Below are 25,300 nucleotides of genomic sequence, written 5' to 3' on the forward strand. Positions count from 1 at the left end.
TGTTTCATATCAGGGCTCGAAATACAGGGTGCATGTGCACCCGGGTGCACCCAAAATTGGAACTGTGCACCCAATTCTTTTCAGTGGGTGCACAGGGTGCACCCAAATATTTCCTTAGGTTTATGTAAATACATGGAAAGATATCGAGTATACTACATGTAGTATACATCATATTCTTGACATCTAAGTGTTAGAAAGATAATAAAAATGTCTGTCATGTTACTTGTCTAAGAATTTGATAGCTTGTAACTAAGTTTTGTTATTAGTTTTTTTTTACATTCTACTTGAATTTAATTGGTGCACCCAAAAAATTTTTGGTGCACCCAATTTTTTAAGCTGGGCGCACCAGTGCACCTAATCCAAAAAATGAATTTCGAGCCCTGCATATGAAACAGTCTTCCCCAAATGCCCCTTGGATGTATAATTCTCACCTGGAAGGACTTTGTCGAAGTACAGAGCCAGGAGGAGATACAGTACATCATCGACAATTAGCATGATGATAGGGTACAGCAATGGAAAGTTGTCAGGCTCGCTGGCAACATTGGAAAACTGGGCACCCGCACCTCGTTCCAGGATAGCAGCCTAACAAACAAAAATGGAAAGAAGCTGTAGTAAAAAATATAGAGCTTGGTCCACAAACTAGTGCCTATTGCACGCCCACAGATAGGAGTTACTCCCCGCTATATGAAAAACGCACGAATCACTATGTGAAACGCACAAATGTTATGAGATACGCACAAACCTTATGTAAACCGGTGGCCAACTGCTATGTTGGAATGGATTATGCAAGGACATGTTAGGAAAAGGCTAGCCTGACTAAAATAATTTTAGTAATTTTAATAATAAATAAAATACTGCAGTTATTGCAGTAAGCAATTAATGCATGCATTTTTCATGAACTTTGTGCAAATCTCTTAAAATTTTCACACATGCTTACCCTGTCATGAACATGCAGTAAAGATACATGTAGTCCTTCTCCAATCTTGCATACAGAAAAAAATGAAAAAGACTTACGATTTGTTAGGAGGTCTATTATCAGACTCAAACTTTTTTCCCAAGCCATAACCATCTACCAACTATTCATCTACGGCTTCTCAACTTATGCTGTGTTCACAAACACAGAGACTGTCTGAAAATACAACCTTCTTGGCAAAGACAATACATCGTACCTGATTGATTGAGGTTGCAAAGGCAACAGGTGATAAAAGGCACAAGGCCCACTGAGCAGCCTGTGGGAAGTCGGCAGGTAACAGTGAGATGGGGAGGACCAGTGCACTGGCACACAGGGTAGATAGGGCTGCTACTGCCCCTGCAGTCTGTGGGTAAAAGAGAATATAAAATGTTGATCTGCACAATACAATTTCGTTAATGCTACACATGTAGATCAGAAATATGCACACATAACGAAGGAAGATATGTTCAAATATTAAACCAGAAAATCTCTGTAACTTCATCTACAAATGGTTTAGGAAGAGAGAAGATGCATGTTAACTATATTATATGTACAATTTTGCGTTTACTACCTTTTGTACCAAACTGACTGCATTTAGCCCCAATGGGGCATGAATATGCAATAAACATTTTCATTGTCATTGTTAAAGGTGGCTCCCAACTACAGTCAAAAATGCCCAAGCAACCACCTCTTCTTAGCGACTACCTGGCCATTACGACCGCAATATCTCAGAAATCGAAAATTTTCCCCATTGACGTAATTACTTATAAGAATATAAACATAAAATGTTAAAGGTGGCTCCCCACTACAGTCAAACCTGCCCAAGCGACCACCTCTTCTTAGCGACTACCTGGCCATTAGGACCGCAATATCTTGGAAATCGAAAATTTTCCCCATTGACGTAATTATAAGAATATAAACATAAAATGTTAAAGGCCAGGCTCCCCACTACAGTCAAACCTGTCCAAGTGACCACCTCTTCTTAGCCATTATGACCGCAATTTCTCGGTCCCGAAAATTTTCCCCATTGACGTAAGAATTAAGCAACCTCTTCACACCGACCACCTGGCCAACGCGACCGCAACTGCCAAAAATTGGGACCAAATCTGTGCCCATAACGACCGGCTCAGTTTCAAAATCTTGAGATGTCATCGATTTTCAATAATAATAGCGCGATTTTGTACCAAATTCGGCCAGTTTGCAAGGAATTTTGACTATCATTACGATGTTATGTTCAAAATAAAGATGGCGGCGGATGCACGCGCATGTGCTTGCTATTTGCCATCAAACACAACGGAAACTATTTAAACTATGCATCGGGCATGTTGTAAGTCGATAGTATCTTCTAACCGATCACCTGACAAAATCAACAGCTATTGTCGGTCCCCCAGGTGGTCGTCTTGGGAAGGTTTGACTATTGTGAAATATCACAGGAGTTAAAGAGTCTTGAAATTTAAAAAAAAAGACAAAATCAAACTGTGTCAAGGTAAGCTTTTTCAAGGTTTCCTCGCTGACTAAATGGGCAATTTCACTGTTTTCTCATGAATAGATTAATAAAGATCTGTTGTTACCCTAAATATTGATGACTGGGAATGGAAAAAGTCTAAAAATGACTTTTTTTGGACCATATGGTCATCAAGTTCTATTGCCCCTACTGGTAATATCATTTTCTTCTAACTTCTAAAAGAAAACACAATAATACTATGGTGCATAAACTGCAATGAAACTTTTTTCATGTGCATAATGATCACAGCAACAAACGTTTGCATATCTCAATATTTATCAATGGCCTGTTGTTATAAAAAAATATTTGTTTCTTAATTAGGAAAAACAATGATTATCATTTTCTAATAAATGAAATATAGACCATTAGACAAGTATACAATCAAGATGTGCAAATATAGGACAATAGGAATGCAAGGACAATTCAGTATGTCATGATCATTGAACTTATTATCAGGACTGCTTCAACAGAATGATTCTCTTACCCTTGCTTTGTCAAAGAATGTTGTCAGTATGAATGCAATGTTGACCATACTCAGTCCATACAGGAAAAAGCTGATGAGGTAAAAGAAGAAGTTGCTTTTGGAAAATAACCCGGCGGCATACGAGATTCCAATGCAGACCAGAGACTCAAGGACGATGATAGTCATGTAGACAACCAACCAGCTTGTCCTGAACAAGGGATAGAAGAATAAGTCAGTCACAGGACTCCATATTGTTAGGGCATCCTGTATTTGCTAGCAAATGGTGTCCAGTTAATTGATAGAGTATACAAATGTCATGTAGTTTTCAGATAGATAGACTTTGGTACTATTTCTCTTTCATGCAATCATCATTTATCTAGTACACAGTTTTCACTGCTTTAAGGTTTGGGTAGCAAGATGAAGACTTATACAGAAACTAATGGTAAAATATTCTGAGGGAAAAACAATGTTGTTGCTTTAAAGGAAATTTATGTCATTGCATAGTATGTGGTAGTCAGAATACATCACGTAGTATACAGGTTACAGAATACACCAAAAAGCAGGTACTCTATCAACCGGATATGATTTTGGAAACGGTCAGACATTTCAAACAACATCCCACTGACAAGGAACAACAACCGATGTTGTTTGAAACTTCTGACGCTTCCAAAATCATATCCAGTTGCTTGAGTAACTGATTTTGGGCCTATCTTATTACCTGAATGTCTAACCTTTATCGACGTACGGAATACATAGCGTATATACATGTATGATGGGCTCTAGAAGTTACCAGAAAGCCATGCTATTCAGTCCCATCATCTTCATAGACTCTTTGATCTTCTTCTCCTTCTCGGACACCAGGTAGACAGTGAGGGTTGCGACGAATGGCATGTAGGCCAGGACAAAGTAGATAGAGGACAAAGAGGAGATAATGGAGAAGCCTCGGTACGCAGGTTTGGGCATCATCTCCACCTGGTAGTTGGGAAGGCTCGTGTCCGTCAGGTTGGTCTGCATCTGGAAGAGTTAGAAAAACATTCAGGGCAAAGTACACTAAAACAGCTATGGTTAGTTACATGTACACGTCATTTATAAGTCTGCAATAGACCCCTTTGAACCACATGGACTGCTTTCGTTATAGGGTGATTTTACTCACAAACCGTAACGTCATCTCGCTTATCCGTAAACAAAGCATGTGTTCGAAAAAGTGTTCACTGAAGACAGCAACATTGAGATTGTAACGTTAATTGAACACGTGCTTCTTCCGGGTTCAGCCAACACATTTTTGAACACGGATGTGGGATGATGCTACGATTTGTGAGTAAAATCCCCAATATGACGAAAGCAGTTTGTGTGGCCTAAAAAAGTACAAACTAAGAAGCCTACAACTGCCCGAGCAAATTTAAAGTGTCTTCATGAAATACATTATGATCACTTACTTTGATCAAGGCTGTATCAATGGCCACTTGGAGGGCTGCAAAGCCATTGTAGAGATAGTTGTTCACAGTACAGCCGAACTGTGAAAGCGGAGCTCCCTGCCTACACTGATCTGTAAAACAATCAAATTATACATTCAATTTGATGAATGGTGATATAGAAATAGCACAACTAGAAATTAATTTTCAAGAGAAATCCTATGAATTTGTGATTGGCACTCAATACTTAGGTTGCCATTTGGCACCTGGGGTGTGATAACGTTTGATATCAGTGTTGCAGACCGAGTGATTTGTTGGGAAAGTACGGGTTTCTACTGTTAAGAATTCGAACACACTTTGTGTGTGATGCTGTCGAAAATTTAAATACCAGATTTGGACGTCGGAATTGCTGTTTGATTGAGGAGACAAATTTTCTCAACTTTGGGTGCATTTTGCTTTGAAATGTGTGTTTTCATTGGTGGGTATGGCATAAACAAAATATAACACAGTGTATTCCACATCCCCCTCTGTACCAACACCTTCCACAGGTTGGAATCACCTTCAGAGATTTGGGCACTCCAACCCGGGGTCAGGCTGGTACCTCAGATGATATGTAATACACCTTGTTGTACTCTATGTTGTATTCTGAACCCATAGGACAGAGTTTCATGGAAGCGCTTCCTCAAATGGAAGTTCAACACTTATTCACTGTACCTTGGCCTGAATAGATATTGTTGGTTGATCTGACAGCTGCAGTGTGTGGTATATGTATGGTGTAGTCTACACTACTGTTCCCATACATGGTGAATGACACTCCTGCACTGTAGTTAGTGGGATTGGCTCTGTGGGCATCTTGCATGGCCTGAAAGAAAAAAAAAAAAGTATATTCAAAGGAGCATGGCAAATCAATAAATGTGTGTAGGGTATATGGCTGTCTCCATCTTTACTTTTTGCATTTTGCGACTGTCGCCGTTGTGATGTTGAGATGAACGGACCTGTTCAATCCATGCCAAACATTTGTATACCTGTTAAAACAGGCATTTCTTCAACATGTTCGCACTAGCGCAGTGGTAAAGTTTACGCATTCTAAACCAATGCACCCGGTTCGAATCCGGGGAGGTAGATTTTTTTCAACTTTTTTTTTTCTTTTTTACATCCATTAAAATACTAATTTTTACATCCATATGGCCACACCAATTTATTTCTTTGGTTAAAGGATTCGCCGCTTCGTTTTTTTGCCGAATAGAAATAAAAATTAAAAAAAAAAACTTAAAAATGCCCCGCAACAGAGCTCACTCAAAAACAGGCAATGTGTAGTGAAATTTGCTGCAGTTCACGCAAATTTTAACAGGTGGCGTCTAGATCTGCTGCAGTTCAGGCACATATGTGAATCTCTCCATGCGCCAATATCAGGTTTAGTTACTCTGTTCTATTTATATGACATTCTAATAACTAGAAAAAAACGTTCACACACGCAAACATTGGCAAAATGCCAGCTTTTTTAAAAGCACTTGTTTCCATCTGACTGATTAGAAATAGAATATGAAATTAAACCTGTTCATCGACAGAGTCACTAACAGAGGTACTACTAGTAGTGGAAAATGCTACCTGAAACCAGTCTTTGCACCTGTTCATTGTACATAGAAAATTCCGAAGCTCTTTTCGACAAGTACAACAAATAGTGAACCTTGGCTTGATGTCCCATCCTAAATGACTGCAACCCTGTCCAGTTGCGCACTTGTATATATCAGGCAGCCGGAATCAAACTAATAGCTTCTTATAAGTTCCAGAGTCCAGACTTCGAATTCCAGAGGCAGGGCCACTAATTGCCAAATGACAGTGGAGACCAATGCAAAACCAAAACCACTGTGAACATTTCAAAATTCATAGTAGGAAATTTGGTAGGGATGGCCTAATCTCCAAGCAGAGGTGGTGTGATCATCATGACATTTTCCTCCTATGCTGTCTTCAAGAATCAGCCTCCTGATAGAGAAAAGACAGTATATTATACTAAGGAAAAGGTCACAATTATCCCCATCAACCTCTGCTTGGAGAGTAGGGATGGACAAGTCTTACATTCATATAATATCGGCTTTATTGCTTAAAAGCTTACCTGTGGTGTTGGAAACAATGTGTAGACGATCGGCACCGAGACGTTGTTGAGACTGACCACCACTTGGTCCATGATGGCAGCTACCTCGGAGGTGTTCGGAGCTGCAGCGATCTCTTTTGTTTGGCCAAATATTGATCCAGCTAGTGGGCTAAAAAGTGGCGTGCTGTTGAAGCGCCCCCCTCCCTCAGGGATAGCAGGCTGGACCAAGGGTGTATTCCCAACCGTGAACGCGTTGATCATAGCCAGGATAGCAACAAAGTACAGTGGCCAAAACAGTTCCTGTAAGTGTAAGAGAGATAAAGTTACATACATTATCTATGACCTCATGCGTTAATGCTATTTCACCTTTATTCACAGAGTAACCTACATCTAGTCTCCTTAAAAAAAGTGTATCAAACTGCAATAATTTGAAAATACTGCAGTTAATGAAGCCACCATCCGTCCACGATATACCTAAATATCCTGTTTCTAAATATAAAGTACATACTTACTACATTGTATTCTGTAGGTTACCCTGTGGACAATCATGGTAGACTACTAGTTGTTACTACCCATATCTTGGAGGGTTATTCACAATCACAGGTAACTACTGGTAATGTTTGATTTAAAGGCTAGAATATTTCATGAAAAGACAGTCACATGTTGAAATTGCATTGACCCATCATATAAAGTAATAAAGCATGATTCAATTACCTTTAATAAGCCCTAAAACAACTTAATTAACGCACATTTAGATTGCTTCTGTTGCATCATATCTCAGTCATTAGCTGAGGCGATTTGGGCTGCACCGTGCTATCTAACCAGCAGGGTGACATGACATGAGTTGAAATTTCCTTCGGAACATTTTGGATCTGATGCCCAAGAGCTAAATTTCACTGCCTCTCCTTTTTCAAATCAACTATGGGCCTCAAATTCCAGTAGCCGTACGTGCCTATTTTGGACGGTACGTTTATCATTTTTCTTCAAACTTTGGACTACCAGGGACCCCCTAAATGTTGAAAGTTTAGGTTTTCCTGTCTGATCTCTCCTACCCCGACTTAAATTTTTTTTTTTCGACCGACTGACCCAATTTTTTTCTGAAAAAATCTGAGAAACAACAAACAAAATTGGTGTGGCCTAATGACCTGTAGGTCTTTTCTTTTTTACTATAATGACCTGTAGGTTGGCTGCTTTACTGTAAGTTGTAACGACCTGCAGGTTGGTTGTTTCACTGTAATGACCTGTCGGTTGGCTGCTTTACTGTAAGTTGTAACGACCTGCAGGTTGGTTGTTTCACTATAATGACCTGTAGGTTGGCTGCTTTACTGTAACAGTGTAAGTTGTAACGACCTGCAGGTTGGTTGTTTCACTGTAATGACCTGTCGGTTGATTGTTTTACTGCTATGAGAATGACCTGTAGGTTGTTCATTTTAATATGACCTGGCGGTTGGTCGTAGCCTGGATACCGGAGCCCCCTGATCTCTATATTACTGTAAATGCATTCGTGTGGATTTAATTTTGCGGTAGCGGGAAAATGGACTTTCCGCTGTGTTTTTAATTTCGCGGTAGCACCATGCACTGTAGTCTCTTACTGTTATGGAAAATGTTTGCGGTGGTTTTAAATTTGCGGTGAAGCGGCCGCCACGAAAACCGCGAACATAATAAACCACCACGAAAGTTTCTGCATTTACAGTATTTGTCGCATGCTTTGGGTGACTAACTTGAGAGCCTGTTGAAAATATTTCCTTGGAGGAAGGTAGGTTGGAAATGACATGATAGTCTCGGAATGACATATATATACTCAGGCTCAAATATACTCTAACATTTTCTTCTGGAGCAAACATAAAACTGCTACACGTGCACTGTACATAGGCCTTGAGATGCCTGTGTTGTTTCTCTTCCTCTTTCAATAAGCATTTTAGCAAATTTAAAAAGATTTGTGTATGAGCCATTGCACCTGACATAAACAATAATTGAAGAAATAAATAAATTATGAAGCACAACAATCCCATGCATCTATATCATATTACTGTCTTCTTTATGAATGCTTACAGCCAATCATCATCATAAAATGATACAGTGCAAACTAGAGAACATGTTGCAAAATGCCAGAATGTGTCCCTTCTAGCCCTTGTGTCAAACTACACGCCATAGAATGATCGTGATATACCATTATGCTCGCCCCAAAGTAGTGCGCGAGTAAAAAAAGGATTCATCAGGTGCTATGAATGGGGGATACTGAGTAGCCTGACATGATAGCCAGTCCAGATAGACAGCCCAGTTAGCCAGGCCTGTTGAACAGCCCAGCCTTTCCATAAACCTTTTCTGCTTGGGAGGGAGGAAGTTCAAGAAGGAAAAAGAACACAGCAGCAAAAGCAATATGTTTCTCCTTCGGAAAATCGTAATGACCATATTTACTCACGTGAAACGTCGACTGCTTGTCTCTCAGCTTCAGAAGGAAGTTCCTTCTCAGCAGAGCCTTCAGTTGTTGGCTGAAATTCCCCATGTTGTGTTTACCTCGAATATAACGTCCTTGCCTCTCGAACTAGTAACTCTACAAGGAGTTATGAGCGCTCCGACAAGCCTTAGTAGCTCCTCCGATATCAACTAAACGCGGTTTGTAGATATCTATACTGAAAGGACTGGTTTAACAAGATAGTAGTAGTACAATCGTTATAATAATAGCTAAGGCCAGTAAGGGCAAATTCTCTCTTGATAACGTAGAAGCTTCAGGCGCAGCCGGTTCGTCGGAAGGAACGCTTGCGACCTACTGGGTCTATTCCTTCCTAACCCATCCGGTTTAAATACTCAGAGGTTAGACACGCCCCCAAACGTTTCAAATAATATCCACTTGGCTTAAGATCACGAGGATCCTAGTCATTTTGACAGCGACCACAACCCGTTCGGGCGTCTTTCCTTTCCCTTAGAACGGACCATTAAAATATTAGGTAAATCAGGAAAATATAAGCGTCACAGTAAAGGTAGTTAGACCGAGAATATACGATCAACACTTACAGTAATATGTATTATCAATTATATTAACTATTTTGAATAGTTTATTTGATTAGTTTTCACTAATTTGTCTAATTCTCTACACAACTGTTTTCACCGCACACCCCTACATATGTTTTCAAATGAAACAAGCCGAGGTCATCAGTTCAACGTCCTTTAGGTCCATGTGACTAATAGCGGCGAGGTGTTTGTGTTTTATCATCCAGTACCTTTCCACTCAGTTTTGATGAGTTTATAGGTAAACCATCAAAACGTAAATCGTAACTAGGTCAATTGCAAAGAAAAAGCCTAAGATGACAGGTGTATGTGGTTCCTTAGAAGTCCGAGTATAACTCTAGACTATTCTAATCTTTCGGGCCTATCAACTAATCAAGGAGGATATAACCTCCTTGGGCCTATCATTCGAATTACCGCTTCTTTATCTAAATATGACCGAGTTGGTACTAACATGGCCTGATATTTTCCATTTTCGGGCATAAAGGTTTTCTATTTGAAAGGTATGAAAAGTCAACTAGCCTGAAAACCATCTTACGTTAACGTTACTCAGGGTTACCGATTTTTATGACTGTTTGTTTTGCGGGCGCGGCCGGGCCCCGGTTTGGAATTGTAGTATCAAGAACATCTTCTGCTGATTAAACCATTTCTTTTTGCTATTCATGGGCCGATCTTCAATTAAGAAAAAAAAAACAGCCGCTATAACTTACACATTCTTGCATCGTTATACTTATTGTAAAAGCTTTAATCTTTTAACGGATTATGAAATAATAAAATTAGCGTGGCCTAACAAGAAAGGTTCGGTCATGTTGATTTGATGGATGGCATCCTCTGGGAAAAACGATACGAGCGTGTGAATAAAAAAGTTTGGCAAAAAAAAAGTTGCCTTCATTAAAAGTGGTTCGGTCGGATGATAAAATTTTGATAAAACGACAGTTGGCTCATTTGCCGACACAGGTGATAAATTAATAGACAACAGGTGTCTCCTATACCTTAAAAATGATTTACTGACACTAGATTTACCACTCTACCCCACCTTATTTTCAGAATTGCTGCTTTCATGCGTTTTTATCAAAATTGCTTTTTGATCTACGAATAGCGCCTATCAGAAGAAGAATTCTGCATATCTGATTTCACAAATTAGAATTTCAATAGGGAGTACCGATCATGTCACAAAGTCATTGACACTTTTTTGTGCACTATTGACGGGATCATACCTGCCAATAACCACGGCGCAACACTAGTAATAAAACAGGCATGTATATAACTGTAGTTCCCCTTAATCCGCGGATAACCTATATCCGTTGTTTTGAATGGATGGTACAAAGATGTAGTTTCCAATTAATTGCAATATTTTCAAAGCTTTGTAGTTTGAATCCACTGTCATTCGCCATGATATATCCCTATAAAAATAAAATAGCGTTTTTTAAACAAGAACGGATGTAGGATACCCTGCGGATTAAGGGGAACTAGGGTTACTTTGTTACTCTTTAGTGGATATAGTTATGTACTGATCGATGCCCAGTGAGAGAGAACACAACGAGTAATCTCCAAGCAGATCCTACAATGGCATAAGATAGTACCAAACTGGCCAGGAGATAGTCAGCCAAGAGGTGTCCATTTGCCATGTAGCGGTAGTAAGCTGGTTTCACTCCTTTGCCAGCTTTTGATAGATCTTGATACTATCTAATGCTACCGTAGGATCTGCTTGGAGATTACACAACGAGAGCATATCTACATCTGTTTCGTAAAGACACACCAAATTTATTTGTTGCTTACCGGATTTTTCAGAAAAAAATTGGACCGACAGGCGGAATTTTTTTTTAAAGCTCTGGGGTGAAGATATACGGCTTAAATAACACAAAAAAACAACGACAGCCAGAGGAGTTAAATGGCACGTTTTATACAGTGATTCCCTGCCTTTGATTTATTATTAATAATTTAAGAGTTCCCCGGGCCATGTTCTCGATAAGTTCGCTCGTCAGCATACACGGAAGGCGTCAAACATGTGTAATTTTTTCAATCGTTATCTGTTGGGGCTTACCAACTCGGACACATACTTAGACTTTTCAGTTATTTACAACAAGGTTTAGTCCTTAACAAGTTGTACTTACCATGTGCAGACACTTATGCATATCTCCGCAAAAATGGTTTTAAAATCCTACCGGACTTTGGACCCCTCCCGTTAATGTTCTAAATAAGAGGCATTGTTTTAGAAATTATGTGTAGGTGCCTCTGAATTCCAATTTTTACATTTTTGTGATAGCAGAACCTGTATTATTTTTTTTTTCGGGACTTAATTTTTTTAACTGAAAAAAAATGACAGGCGAATCAAAGAAGCAACAAATAGGTTTGATGCGGCCAAATAAGGACATGAAAAGCGCCGCTCCTGTCGCCCAGGTGGCACCGCCCCTTCACGATCTCCCATAATGCACAGTGATCCAAGATGGCGGCGTCCGACGATGGAGAAACACTGGAGACTTGGCTTAGTAAGTTCTCCTTTTTCTTACGACTCTACAAGTTTAAAGAACGACTCAAAGAGCATTTAGAATACCGATACAAGTCTAAAGATCATCAGGAGCTCGTTTCGGGGTAAAAATGTGTACAGAAAGAAGAGAAATCTCGACTTGTTTGCACTAGCGATCGCCTATCTTTATGTGGAGGCGATTATTAAAACGTGTTACTTCCGGAACTAAATTTTGTTGAATATACAGATTAAATGTCAACAATCTGTGCTGTTGATTTCACATGCATCGATATGAAATTAAAGACAAAATAATTTTAAACTCGCCCAGCAGTAGAGTAAGTATTTATTGGCGAACAAATTATAACGCTGGCAACAATCCAAAAATTATTTTAGAGAAATCATGTTACATTTTCTAGTAACGTTAGTTAACATGTACCTGGATTAAGACAACTTGTGTCGAGTATCAACGTTGTTAGTTGTTGTGTGTACATAATCCAATCATGTACCCATACAACAGGATAATCTGTTTAGCCTTCAGTTCAAGACACCCCCTGAAGTCTGTCATGTGACTCAGTTGTTGTTGTTGACTCAGAGTCAGACTGAATCCATACTAGCAAGGGGGTTATATAACATCCTTGAAAACAGTCAGTAACAGAGACATTGGTGTTGTTGTGGCTTAAGATTTAAAGTAGGGTGTTTGGCGCAGAACCTAGTATTGGGCCTGGGTTTGAATCTCCTGACATACCCTGTGGATGTTGTGCCCTTGAGAAAGGCATGCTTCACTTACTACTATACTAGTAGGTGAAAAAGAGTGCCTATGCCAAGTAACTGTGGTGAAGGACAGGCGGGCCCTGTGTTTGAGGAGAGCCTTACCTCAAGCATGATAAAGAACCCACCACACTTATCAAAAAGTGGGACCCCAAAGCACAGTGGTAGTGTGTTCGCCTCGGAACCGAGAGGTTGCGGGTTCGAATCCGGCTGCCGTGTTACCGATCTTGTGCCTTTGGGAAAGGCACTTAACACGCCTTTCCTCACTTTACTCAGGTGAAAATGAGTACCTAGCTTCAGCTAGGGCCGTCCCTCGGATAGGACGTTAAATGGAGGTCCCGTGTATGGGGAGAGCCATACCTCAAGCACGTTAAAGAACCCCACACGTGCGATGGTGCGGTGTGCGTTGGTGCAAATCCTTCTGTCGGGAGTTGGTGATTCACTTCAAATCTCCCGGATGGAGGCCTGGCGAACCTCTGTCTCGTATCAGCCACATGGTAATTTACATCATTCACCTGGACAGGAGACCTGGCGCATCCCCGTCCTGTAATTAGCCAGCTAAATGGTATGTCACTCAGTAGGGGGCAGTATAACCCTGTGGTGTGTAAACATGTGCGAACACGTCGACCGATGATGATGATGATGATCAAAAAGTGGAGTCCATCCCAGTTTGAGTGCATCAAATAAATCTGTCCAGATATGCAGCTTGTACTCTTCAGTACAAACCTAGCACATTATCCCTTGAGGCACTGTACCGGGACTATGCAATACAAACAAACAAAGATATTCATATAGACCAGACTGTCTCAAAACAGGGATCCTTTTGTAAGCTGTAAACTTCAAAATACTGTTAAGCCGAAAAGTCATTGTCATCTGTACCATGAAATTTTTAAGTTCCTGCAAAAAGTTGCTTTACAGTATTATGAATCACACTACACACATGTGTACTTTAAACAATGAAATAGCTTATATTTGAACTTATATTTGAGGTTATAATTATATTTCTGTGTTAAACTAACTGGAGTTAAACACACAACCAGGGGACTAGTAACCTCTGCTTTAGTGACTCACACAAAATTGTGAGGCCCAAGGGTTTCAAATCAGAGATAGGTGCCACACACTAGGGGGTGGGAGATTTTGACAGCATGTCTTGTTGAAGTGTAATGCAATTTGAAGTACCAGTTGTATTTGTTTCTTAGACAAAGCCACGAGTCCTGCTAACCGACAGGAAGACTGGGAGTACATCATGGGCTTCTGTGACCAGGTTAACAAGGAGCTAGAAGGGTACGTATGTCATCTGATTTGAATATGTAATATCATTATAAGACTCACACCTTGCTTAAGTCATGTTTTGTTGCAAAGGGTCAGTGCAGTGAAGAAAAGTTCGACATCCAGGTAAATAATATCTAGAAATCAAAGACATGTTTTGAGTAACGTCCATCGCCCTTCTTCAGTGTCACTAGAATGAACTGGCAGAACAAATTAATACTAGTACAGTTATCACTTCCTAATTTTTATTAGCAGAGAATGGATCTGATTTTTGAGAGCTCTCAAATTCGTATTTGGAGACCATAATTCATATACATTGTACCTACAGGCCACAGATCGGCACCAGGCTGATCTCCCACAAAATCCAGTCCCCTCAGGAGATGGAGGCCTTACAAGCTCTCACGGTTAGTAACAGTTGTACTGCGTAACTGTAAAATCTATAGTGTTTGCTTTAAAAATGATAAATTTGCAGTGGATACCTGCAATTCAGTGGCACATGACGCTTTTTTATTATCAATTATGACATCTGCTTTTTTTGTCCTTCAGCTTTATCAGTGTCTTTGTCATATTTTCATTTGTGCAGAGTTTGTAAACATGTACAATGCTTGTTGTAGAGAGCAACAGGCTTTCAGTAAATGGAGATATGTTAAACTAGTTTTATCTAGTTTTGTATCCCCAATGATGGTTTTAACTTTCCTACTTGCAGGTACTGGAGGCTTGTGTAAAGAACTGTGGTCGCCGATTTCACCAGGAAATCGGAAAGTTTCGCTTCCTGAATGAGATGATTAAGCTGGTTTCTCCTAAGGTAAGGCTGCCAAAAACGTACTTGATACGAATGGTACCAAATTATTAATTATATCATAGTCACACTTCCAACTAGGACTGAAAAAAGGAAAGTGATCTTGATGCAGTTTAACCCACTGAAGAGCTATTCTTTCAGTGGTCATGACAGAGAAGAAAGACCCCATGTATAGTATTTACAGGTTTATTGTACGAGGGAATTTCCCTTAGCTTTTGGACAAGTACAGCTTAACATGCCATCCTATGGACTGCGACCCTATCCAGTAGTGTGCATGTCAGGGAACAACATCTGGGATTCAACTCCCAAACTCTTACATGATTGTAGATCCAGAGGCAGGATTGCTAACCACTGAACTATCCATACTATGCAAGTGTTAAGTACAACAGGCTGACCTTTACTCTAATTATAATGATGTAGTTATATTAGGTATACAATACAGATGTAAAACATATAGCTGAATAGTAAAATATTCCGAGAGCCACACCCGCCCCACGCACCCAAGCTCAGGGAGGGGATAGTACTAGTATAAGGTATGCGGAAATAGGCAACCCCCATCCTTAAGCTGGGCGTGAGAGGCATGAAAAAGATACTCAACATGACGCAAAAAGGGGGGGTGGGAGGGCACAAAAAAATTAAAAAAAATTACAACATGAACCAGACAAACGTCCTTCTCTCATTTCATGTCTTTATGCCACTGTAGCCCCCCTGATCCACTTGCCAACACACCCGTCTCCTCCCCAGGAAGAAAGACGTATTTCTCTAGTCCGGGACTTATTCTTATACCCAAGCCCCCTGTATGCATTAGCATAATCTATACAATCACCTGGGGTTAGAAAAACAAAAGGATTCCACCTGGCTTTGGCACGCTGGCCAGGTGTGGCATTCGGAATAATGTATTTACCTTTTGTACAAGATATACATTGCTCACTTTGCTGTATCTCACTTTCCCTCCTATCTATATTCTGTCTCTATATAGCCGGTATAACTGATCATTGTTTACAGTACCTTGGCGCTAAGACAAAACCCAAGGTGAAGACACGTGTGATAGAACTGCTGTACAGCTGGAGTAAAGGCCTGCCTCACGAGACCAAGGTTCAAGATGCCTACCAGATGCTTAAGAAACAAGGTGAACTTTGACTGTTCCTAAGTCTAAATCTCTGCACTCAAACTTGTATTATAGGCCTAAGTGAAAAACTTATTCCCATTTCTATTTATGTGATTGTAATGATTTTTTCAAAGCAGTCGTTCATCCTGGATTAAATTTGTTTCCTTGTTACAGGTATTGTGACAGAAGACCCCAAAGTTGAAGATGTGTATGAGCCACCCCCTCCCCCACGCCCAAGAAATACACTTTTCGAGGATGAGGACAAGGCAAAGGTAGTTCTGCGCTCATGTACACCTTTATGACGTTGAAAGAAAGTACTTGTCAAGAACTTGATAGGCTACTAGTACAAAAATGTATATAGAGTAGTGTGCTTAGTACTTTTTGCTGTTATCAATTTGAATTGTACTGGTGCTGGATGATAAAGTACTGTGACTAGTGAAAAGCATTGTTTTGAAAAGCAAACAGTTCATAATCATTGTAAAAGTACAGACAATTTTAAGTTTGCTTTCTGCTGCTCAAAAGTGACAGGGTACCATCTGGGTAGGTAAGTAAGTAAGTTTGCTCCTATGTTTGTTTCTGCTACCCATCTAGGAAACTGTACATTCAAACCTTTTAATGAGCAAATCAAGGAATGGGTTCTAGAGTGCTTGGTCAAACAGGCGTTCCAACACCAAGTGGATGGAGGGTGTTTTTAAGGAGCGCACAAACCTACTTCTTAATTTGCTCATTCGTAGGGACCGATCAAAACTTGGACGACTCCAGACGCTAGTGATGTCAAGGTTCCCAGACGGAATAGCAGAGAAGCAACTGTGTATAGTGGATGATAAACATCAGAACAAACTGCTATCAGGATGGTACAAGGCCATGACATTTAGGCGACGCCTCAGGGGCTTCGCCTAATATTATAGTGTGCGACCGTTTGACAAAAATTCCCAAAATTCCGCAGGCATGTCAGGAATTTTTACAGGCATGCGCAGTTGCATCATCCCTTTAGAGGGGAATAACTCGGCAATGGATTGACGGATCTGCATGATATTTGGATTGTAGAGACTTTTGGAGATGCCTTACATAATTAAATGCTAATCATGCAAATCAGAGGCTAATTTGCAGGAATGTACAGAATTTTTATTACAATTCTGTTTGAATGGCAGCTATTGGACAGGCTCCTGAAGAGTAAGCACCCGGAGGACCTGCAGGCTGCCAACAGGCTGATTAAGAACATGGTGAAGGAGGACTCGGACAGGATGGAGAGGGTCTCGCGCCGCATGAACCAGCTGGAGGAGGTCAACAACAACGTCAGGCTTCTCAACGAGATGCTCGCGCACTACAAACCTGATGAGGCCTCCATTTCCGAGAAGGAAGTCATGAAGGTAAGAAGCATAATTTATGTGAAAGTGGAAGTGATCTTGAACCAGTTTAGCGCAGGGCAGGCTTTTAGCCATGCATGGGTCTAGGCATCATTTGGACGCACTAGACGCCCTGAAGAGGCCTTAAACTGGGAGCAGATCCTCTGACAAGCATGAAATTCTGATTGACCAAGGATGCCACCAGGTCACTTGTCGTCATAGTCTTCAACTCTGACCTCTCACAATAATTTTGCCCCTCAAGATACCATAGAATGCAACATGTTGACTTAATTATAATGAAGAATCAAAAGAGCTTTTTTTTTTATTTGTTCACTTAAAATCAATTTCGTACAATTTCTATTTTTCCTTTAAATCTTGTTGATGAATATGAGCCTTTTTTTCTAATATGTGCATTGTCTCTGTGTGTAACAGGAACTTTATGCCCAATGTGAAAAGATGAGACCAAACTTATTCAGACTTGCAAGTGACACTCCCGAGGGTGATGATGGTATTGGTAAGTTAACATTTCCTTCATTTCTGTATACAGTATATGTAATAATAAAAGCAATGTGTTTCTAGCGAGTCTTAGAGGGTGCTTTGTAGAGCTTTAAGCACTTTTACCGGACAGTGTCTAAAACAATGTCTCCTGTGTTTTTACTTAGATGCCCTTTTTTATGAATTTCTTTGGATATTTTAACTCTCATACTAACTTTTACTTACAAAAAGATTTTTCTCTGAATGTTTTATATTGTATTGAATTTTTCTTTTTTTTTAGTTGTTATTTTTGCATGTGCTGTATAGTTTTTAGAGTTTGGCTTTTTGTACATGTGATTTCTCCGTTTGTCTAGATGCAAAGGCACAGAGCGAGGGCACAGCATCACCATCATCAAGTGCACTAGGTTCTGTCTCATGCTTGTTCCCATTTGAGGAAAGGAGAATGTAATACATTGGTCTAGTGGGGAGGGGGGCACCTATGTGCTGAAATCATACAGTTTTTAGGCCATGTTGATGACATTATACATATACAATGTATGTAGGACATCCTCTGGGAACTCCAAAACTGATGCAAGCATTCAGAAAAAAAAAAGAGGCTGCAAAAAAAAAATTCTCAAGAAGATTTGACAAAATAATGACTAAATACACAGTATACTGAACAATAGATTCCCTGTTTTTACTTTTTTACATCTGATCTTCTTTGATTTTGGAGTTGACTTTGACACTCTTTGACTTAAGTGTCCTTTTTACTATATTTCTTTGCAATTTATGAAATATGCTCATTTGCAGTTGCTTTGGAAATGGACAAAAATTGATGCGCTCAGAAATGTCATCCATATAATCAAATCAACATGGCCTTAGTAGATATGAGATAATATGGTATACTAAAAAAATTGTAAATATTGTTACAGTTATTGATTTTCCCTGATAATCCACACCAAAGAAGTAACTTCCTATATTTGCAAGCATATATCATATGCACCGGCCTTTACTGTTAATAAAAACTTATATTTGTATTGAAATTTTGTCTATGTTACAGCTGATATCTTGAGAGCAAACGATGACCTGATGAGGGTGATGCAGTCCTACCAACGTCTGGTAGAGGGCGTTAGAAATGGCACGGCAGAAGATGGATCCGGCGATGGGAATCAAACAGGTTCGATCAACCTCAACTTACAGAAACCTTTCTTTTGTTGTTTCTTCTTACTATCACAGTCTACTCAATGCAGATGTAACTCATTATGCATTTGTGCCAACATGGACCAATCATTGTCAGACTGAGAACTGTCTGATGCCATGGTGTTAGAGGCTTTGATGACTGGTTTCCATGGTGACAGAGAATGCTGAGGTCCTATTGGTCTGATTTTCAAAGCGATAAAGAATCCTGAGCTCCTATTGGTCTGATTTTCATAGCGATAAAGATCTTGAGCTCCTATTGGACTAATTAACATAGTGATTAAGAATCCTGTGCTCCTATTGGTCGGATTTTTATGGGGATATAGAATCCTGAGCTCCTATTGGTCTAATTTTCAGAGTAGATAAAGAATCCTGAGCTCCTATTGGTAGTTCTGGGAATGGGAATGGTCCTTAGAGGTGCTCTGTCACAAGGTCTCAGGGAAGAGGCTCAGTCGACCCCTCACAGTGAGAGAATGTAAATGTAACCATAATGATTGCTTTTACATATTGTATAATTATGTGATGTGGATACTACTGTAAATGCATTTAAGTTCATGTGGATTTGATTTCGTGGTAGTGGGGCCTTTGCGGTGGTTTTGAGTTAGCATTAGTGCAATATACTGTATTCACATACTATAATGAAAAAGAAAATGTTTGTGTTCGCGGTGAAGCGGCCACCACGAAAACTAGAAACATAAAACCACTGTTAACATTTCTTCATTTACAGTAGAACTAGACAATCATATGAATCAGTTTTAGTGTAAATTCATGACTGTCTGTCTAGTATAGTTCATTTTGTATGTCTAAATTTCTATGATTGAAATGGCTCCCACAGAACAGCAGACTGGACTGGCAGACCTGCTCATGTTGGATGCAGGGGGACCCAGGTCACCCACCGCTACCACTACTGCATCAGCCCTGCCTCCCGTCCTACCCGCCCCTCCCACGGTTAGTGGACCAACCCCTGCAGCACCACCACCACAGCCTACAACAACAGCAGACCTTCTCAGCAGCGAACTTCAAAATCTAGGCAAGTTATCATTCATATGTTTATGAATGATGGTTATGAATTTGGAGAAAGAATAGGCCAGGATTTTAGCATTTTGAAGTTAAATCTTGCCATATGTAAGTGTGTGCCAGATAAAGATGCTATCATACAGATGACGTAAAATTTCATTTCCAATTTAAATGTGAACCTGATAACTTGATGAATTATAGAAGATGATCAATTAGAATAAGAATATATCTCTTGAAATATGCAAGAATATCTTGCCCCATATAAGAGTTGATTTAGGGGTAAGAAAAATAAGATATTTTAAGTAATTTTTGGCAGTGAAGACGCTTGTGTACTTTGTATAATAACAATGTATATTTTTTTTCATATTAGTATGCTTTGTAAATGTAATCATGGTAAAGTGAAGTAATGCTGTCATGCCACAGACAGAGGACGAAGCAAGATGTCTTTTTACTAGTAGTCGAACTTGCCAAAGCTCGATGATTCTGACTTAGTTAGGGAGAAGAGATGTTGCCACAGTGAGCGTAGATCGGTCCCCAGAAGTGGTCAATGGCCCTGCTCTGAGCAAACTCGTTAAAGGAAAAAAAATGCAGTTTTGCTATGCCTTGCAAAAGTAGTGGTACATGTACAAATGAGAGGTATACCATAATGAGAAAGCTTATAACGTTTCAGTCCTTAAAGATGATTGAATATCTTCTATTCTATTTTGCCTTCCCCCTAAAGGATTTGGTGAAGCTGCACCTGCCTCAGCTGCAACAGGTGCACCTGGTCAGCCCCTTGTAGGTGGGATACCTTTCATGCCTACACCAGGCGTAGGCACGCAGCCGCACCCTGTGGCACCTCTATCCAACTATTCTGCATTTGGACAGGTATGTCAAAGATTTGTTACATTAGATCTATTAGAGTCATCAATGTGTGTGTGAGGTTTTGGAATACAATCTTAATCTAATTCAAGTGGCTGATGAAGATAATGCTTCTTCTTTTAATGACAATTCAAACAACTGGACCAGATGTTGATTTTACTTGTTTCATGTGACATCCAAGTGTCATTGCATTGAGTGATTGACTCTCTCATTCTAGTCCAGAATTAGTCTTTGTATCATCTCCTATTGTAGTGATGGATTCGTCTTTACCTGGATTTCAAACCTTCATGAACAATCAATGCTTCATCATTTTAACTGTTAAGTAATTGATACATTTTTTTGTAATTCTATTGTTGTAAAGTAGAATATTCTATTTTCTTTCCCCAAGGCTCCCCCATCTAACGTTCCCATGTCCATGCCGGGAGCTCAGCCTACAACAATGATGGCACCGATGGGGACCCAGCCTCACTTCACAGCTGCACAGGGTGGTGTTTTCCAACAGAACACTATGGCCATGCCCATGGCAACGGCCACGCCCATGGCAACAGCCACGCCCACTCCCATGATGAACACTGTTCCCACTGTCCAGCCCCAGAGTTCCACGGGTCTGCTGGGAGACCTGGGCGTACAAGGTCAGGCACAAGGTCAAGGTCAGGTTCAAGGTCAAGAGAAACCGCCCGCGGTTGAAGGGGCCTTCTCAGACTTGGACGTCCTGGGGAAGAGCTTGCAGGAACAGGGTCTCAAGCCTTCTGTGCAAGCTTCTCAGCCTGCGAGGTAAGACTATAGTCCTAAGTTTAACACAGGCTGTTCGTTTTATGTCTTTTGCACCATGTTGGATACATGTACTTGTATAAACGGTGTATTCAAGACAACACAATATATTCCTGAGGTACCAGCCGGACCGTGGGTCGTGTAATCTGATAGTTTTTGATCCAACCCTAGGGTGGGCTAGGATCAAGGGTGGTCACCATGCAAAATACACCATGTTGTATTTTATATATATGTTATTTCCTCCTAAAAAAACACACATTTCACTGCAAAATGCACCAGAAGTTCAGAAAATTTGGTTCCCTCAAACAGCATTGAATCCAAACTCTATAGTCATAGATAGGCAAGAGTATCTCTCTCTGAAAAGATAATTTGATGGGGGATTTGTGCCTCACTTTACAGTAAATTACATCTTTATCTTCGTTCTTTGTTTCAGTGAGCCACCCAGGCAGAGTTTGAACCAGCTCCTTGCACAGAAGCAGCAACCTGGTTCCCCTGCCCCAGGGGGTGAGGTGGCCTCCCCTGTCCCCACCCCCCAGACAGCAGGCGTTGGTGCCCCCTCTCCCCAGCCAGCCTCTCCCGCTACTGCTGAAGTCCAGTCACTGCAGGATGTGTTTGTTCCTATAGAGTCAGTCCAACCTGGTAAGTTTTGTGGAATCTAGATATGTAAGTAAAGAAAGCATCTTTTAGAGTATTATATACAGTAGAAGCCGTTTCATTGCACTCCCCATTTGCCAGCACATTTTGTGCAATTATCCGGATGGTGCAACAAAGCGAAGTTGTTCAGCTGGACCGCATCACTATGGGACTTTGGGCAGTGATCCGTTGTGCAATTAACTGGCTTCTACTGTATTTAGTTTTCTTTACAGGGAAGTTATACAATGTATATAATGCAGTTTCATAGAAGGCCACTGGAGGAACTTCTTAAATTTAGATACTACATGTAATAGATTCTGACAGCAATCTTTACTCATCACCCATACTGACAATTTTTTTTCTGTTTTTCTTCTAACCCACTAGCAAAAAAATGCACTAGCCAGTAAAATTGTAGCCTCCTTGCCAAGATATTGTAGCTTAGATAAGAAAAACATCCAGACTCCATTTTATTTAATGTACAAGAAAACTAGAAGATGTTGCATCGTGTATCGTTTGTCAAAGGATGTAGTTTGCAATACAAGCTTAGAAGAAGGGGGCAACAACTGCAGCCTCATTTTGGTGCACAACCCCCAGGAAATTCAAAATGGCCGCCATAATTGGAAAGAGGTCTATTCTAGGTTAACAAAGCCTTTCTTCTTCTTCCATTTTGTAGGAAGTGTTGGCCCCCTGACCATCTGTCAGAAGGATAACATGCAGATTGTCCTACATTTTGCGCGTGACACGGCCCCCGGTCGACCTGACGTCCATGTCATGGTGGTGTCAATCACCAGTAACGCTACCGAACGGATCCAGAGTATAGTCTTTCAAGCCGCTGTGCCAAAGGTACACGTACGCCTCATTTGTTAAATGTCTCTAATTCTGTAGAACTTGGTAATGTTGACTTCACACCCAAGTACATGTAGTGTTTTGAATATTTTAGCGTTATTTTTCAAGCATTGGAATGGTAAGGTATGTAAATGAAAACTGTCTTAGCCATATTTTAGAAGCCAGTTATTGCACACCCCCTTGGCTAGCGTATTTCATGCAATTATCCGGTTGGTGCAATAACGCAACGTTATTAAGCTGGACCACACCGGGTTGGGATTTTGGCATTCTGTGCAGTTAACAGAAGTGTGCAATAATCCATTGTGCAATTAACTGGCTTCAACTGTATAAGATATTGGAAGAAAAGTATGTATAGTATTCATCAGGCTAACAACTAGAGTGCTACGCAGTTTTTATGCCAAATGTACTAGTTGTTTTGTGACTATATTGTCTGTTCTTGATGGATTTTGCCTTTTTTTACCCTACTCCCATGAAGATCTTTGGACAGGTGTTTCAGCTGTAACATGTGCCGTTTGTGTTGTGCAGGTGATGCGTGTGAAACTGCAGCCTCCGTCGGCCACGGACCTGCCAGGCTACAACCCCATCTTGCCCCAGGCTGCCATTACACAAGTCATGCTGCTGGCCAACCCAAATAAGGTCATTTTCATTACTGTAAATTCATTATTTTACTTTGCACTGGTTTTATTTTACCTTACGCTTTACGACGTTTTTCTGTGTTAAAATTTGCGTTTAACACAATTCTGTAGTACTGCAGTCATACAAGGGAGACATATTTGTAGTTTTATGCATTCGTGGTTAAAACCTCAACAGTTTCAATTTTTACAGTACTTAAAAGTAAAAGGTATCTCAAACCAGTTTAGCTTACTGAAGAGGTTTTACTCCACTGATCATGACCGAAATGACAGATGCTTTGTGTGCAGTATTTACAGTTTCTTAGCACCAGAGAAATTCCCCTAGCACCTTTTTACAAGCACAAGGAATGTTGATTGAACCATGGCCGAACGTCGCGTCCTATGAACTGTGAACCTTTCCAGTATCGTGCGAGTTGGTGACACAAGTGATTTGAAACAACAGTTTATTGGTCCAGAGGCAGGGCTGCTAACCACTGGACTATGCACACTATCATTATAATTAGGTAGTAAGATGTTCTATCGAGTTTCAGGGCATACATTTTGTTTGTATATCGGTCAGAGGATGTTTACCTGAGGTGCGCCAACAAGCAGTAACTCAAGCAACTGGATATGATTTTGGAAACGGCCAGACATTTCAAACAACATCCGTTGGTTTTCGTTAGAGTCACTTGAGAAATCTTGTTGGAGAGGTTTTCTAAAAACAACAGATGTTATCATTGATGAAAAACAATGGATGTTGTTTGAAACGTCTGACCATTTCCAAAATCACATATGCAGATGCTTAATAATAATGATAATATGTACTGGTCTTAGGTGCAGATGTACAGTTCTTATCGAGCAAAACTGTCATCGGCACACCAAATCGGTGTGTGTCCTCATTAATGTCCTTGTACATCCCATTCCACTGTGCCTTGTCCGCTGCCTGGTCCCGCAGCCATTTTAGCATATAGGGTGCCTTCTTGACATTTCTTAGGGTGCCTTCTTGACAGGTGCAGATGCTTAAGTAACTGCTTTTTGGTGTATCTTATTACCTAACCATCGATTTACCTGTGGTGATTTCTTGTTTCCCAGGTGCCGGTGCGGTTAAAGTACAAACTTAGCTACATGTGCAATGAACAGCAGAGGACGGCAGTGGGAGAGGTCTCCAACTTTCCCAACTTGTGACGGCAAGCTCCGTAGCTCCGAGAGAATTAGTTAGCCGTTTAACTGTCCATACTGATGTCTGGGCTTGGATGCAGGATGTACATTATTATCAGGCCTTACTGTAGAGAAATGTGGTACTTTTTCAAACGACATGTCATCATGGCACTGTAGCACATCATTCCACTTTGCCTGATGCACTCAACATGCAATACTGTATGTACCTATGGTGCGATGCACTTGAAAATATGAGTGGTCTATGTTTAAGAGGGTGGGGGGCTTTGTGGTCAACCAAGTCCTCAACATGCAAATGGTATCTTAATTCAATAGACACACAGCCTCTCTGTCATTGGTTGAACTGATAATTGCTTTCTTATCATTGGTTGAACTACTAATTGTGATGGACAGAAGGAATAGGACCACTGATACTAAAACAATGAAAATTAATGCGAAGGCAATAGCAAAACTGATACTGGGTACACAAAATTCTAGTCAGTGTCACAAATTTTTGCATGTAATTGTCAATGATAATACTCAAACTGC

At 40.4% G+C, this 25,300-nt stretch overlaps 2 protein-coding genes across 3 annotated transcripts in view; one reads left to right on the top strand and one right to left on the bottom strand.

Annotated features, from left to right (window-relative positions):
- The window catches only part of LOC118429310 (ATP-binding cassette sub-family A member 5-like), a 40,302-nt gene extending 30,958 nt beyond the window's left edge, over positions 1-9,344 (bottom strand). The window contains exons 1-8 of the mRNA XM_035839792.1: positions 8,846-9,344; positions 6,445-6,723; positions 5,046-5,193; positions 4,356-4,465; positions 3,710-3,933; positions 2,941-3,127; positions 1,170-1,316; positions 432-582 (exon numbers count right to left, since the gene is read on the bottom strand). Coding sequence (XP_035695685.1) covers positions 432-582; positions 1,170-1,316; positions 2,941-3,127; positions 3,710-3,933; positions 4,356-4,465; positions 5,046-5,193; positions 6,445-6,723; positions 8,846-8,929 — 1,330 coding nt within the window. The 5' untranslated portion in view covers positions 8,930-9,344. The remainder of the gene's footprint in view (positions 1-431; positions 583-1,169; positions 1,317-2,940; positions 3,128-3,709; positions 3,934-4,355; positions 4,466-5,045; positions 5,194-6,444; positions 6,724-8,845) is intronic.
- A 2,453-nt stretch (positions 9,345-11,797) lies between these two features.
- On the top strand, positions 11,798-24,999 carry LOC118429154 (ADP-ribosylation factor-binding protein GGA3-like). 2 transcript variants are annotated; one of them, XM_035839579.1, is made up of 17 exons: positions 11,798-11,918; positions 13,864-13,948; positions 14,262-14,337; positions 14,640-14,738; positions 15,738-15,861; positions 16,015-16,112; positions 16,992-17,210; positions 17,619-17,700; positions 18,035-18,085; positions 18,721-18,837; positions 19,693-19,887; positions 20,596-20,741; positions 21,124-21,509; positions 21,940-22,145; positions 22,813-22,982; positions 23,511-23,621; positions 24,689-24,999. In XM_035839579.1, the coding sequence occupies exons 1-17, from the start codon at positions 11,876-11,878 to the stop codon at positions 24,779-24,781; spliced, it is 2,301 nt and encodes a 766-aa protein (XP_035695472.1). In that variant the 5' UTR covers positions 11,798-11,875; the 3' UTR covers positions 24,782-24,999. The 2 variants fall into 2 exon arrangements, with proteins under 2 accessions (XP_035695472.1, XP_035695473.1); XM_035839580.1 differs by lacking the exon at positions 18,035-18,085.
- The last annotated feature ends 301 nt before the right edge of the window (positions 25,000-25,300 follow it).

This window comes from Branchiostoma floridae, chromosome 13 (genome assembly GCF_000003815.2).
Source record: "Branchiostoma floridae strain S238N-H82 chromosome 13, Bfl_VNyyK, whole genome shotgun sequence".
In the NCBI taxonomy this organism is placed as follows: domain Eukaryota; kingdom Metazoa; phylum Chordata; class Leptocardii; order Amphioxiformes; family Branchiostomatidae; genus Branchiostoma; species Branchiostoma floridae.

Bases quoted from the DNA above. Each gene is read 5' to 3' on its own strand.
- LOC118429154 (XM_035839579.1), top strand. From the start codon at position 11,876: ATGGCGGCGTCCGACGATGGAGAAACACTGGAGACTTGGCTTA. The intron at 17,211-17,618 runs GTAAGAAGCATA...TGTGTGTAACAG, and splicing joins CCGAGAAGGAAGTCATGAAG to GAACTTTATGCCCAATGTGA. The intron at 17,701-18,034 runs GTAAGTTAACAT...CCGTTTGTCTAG, and splicing joins CGAGGGTGATGATGGTATTG to ATGCAAAGGCACAGAGCGAG.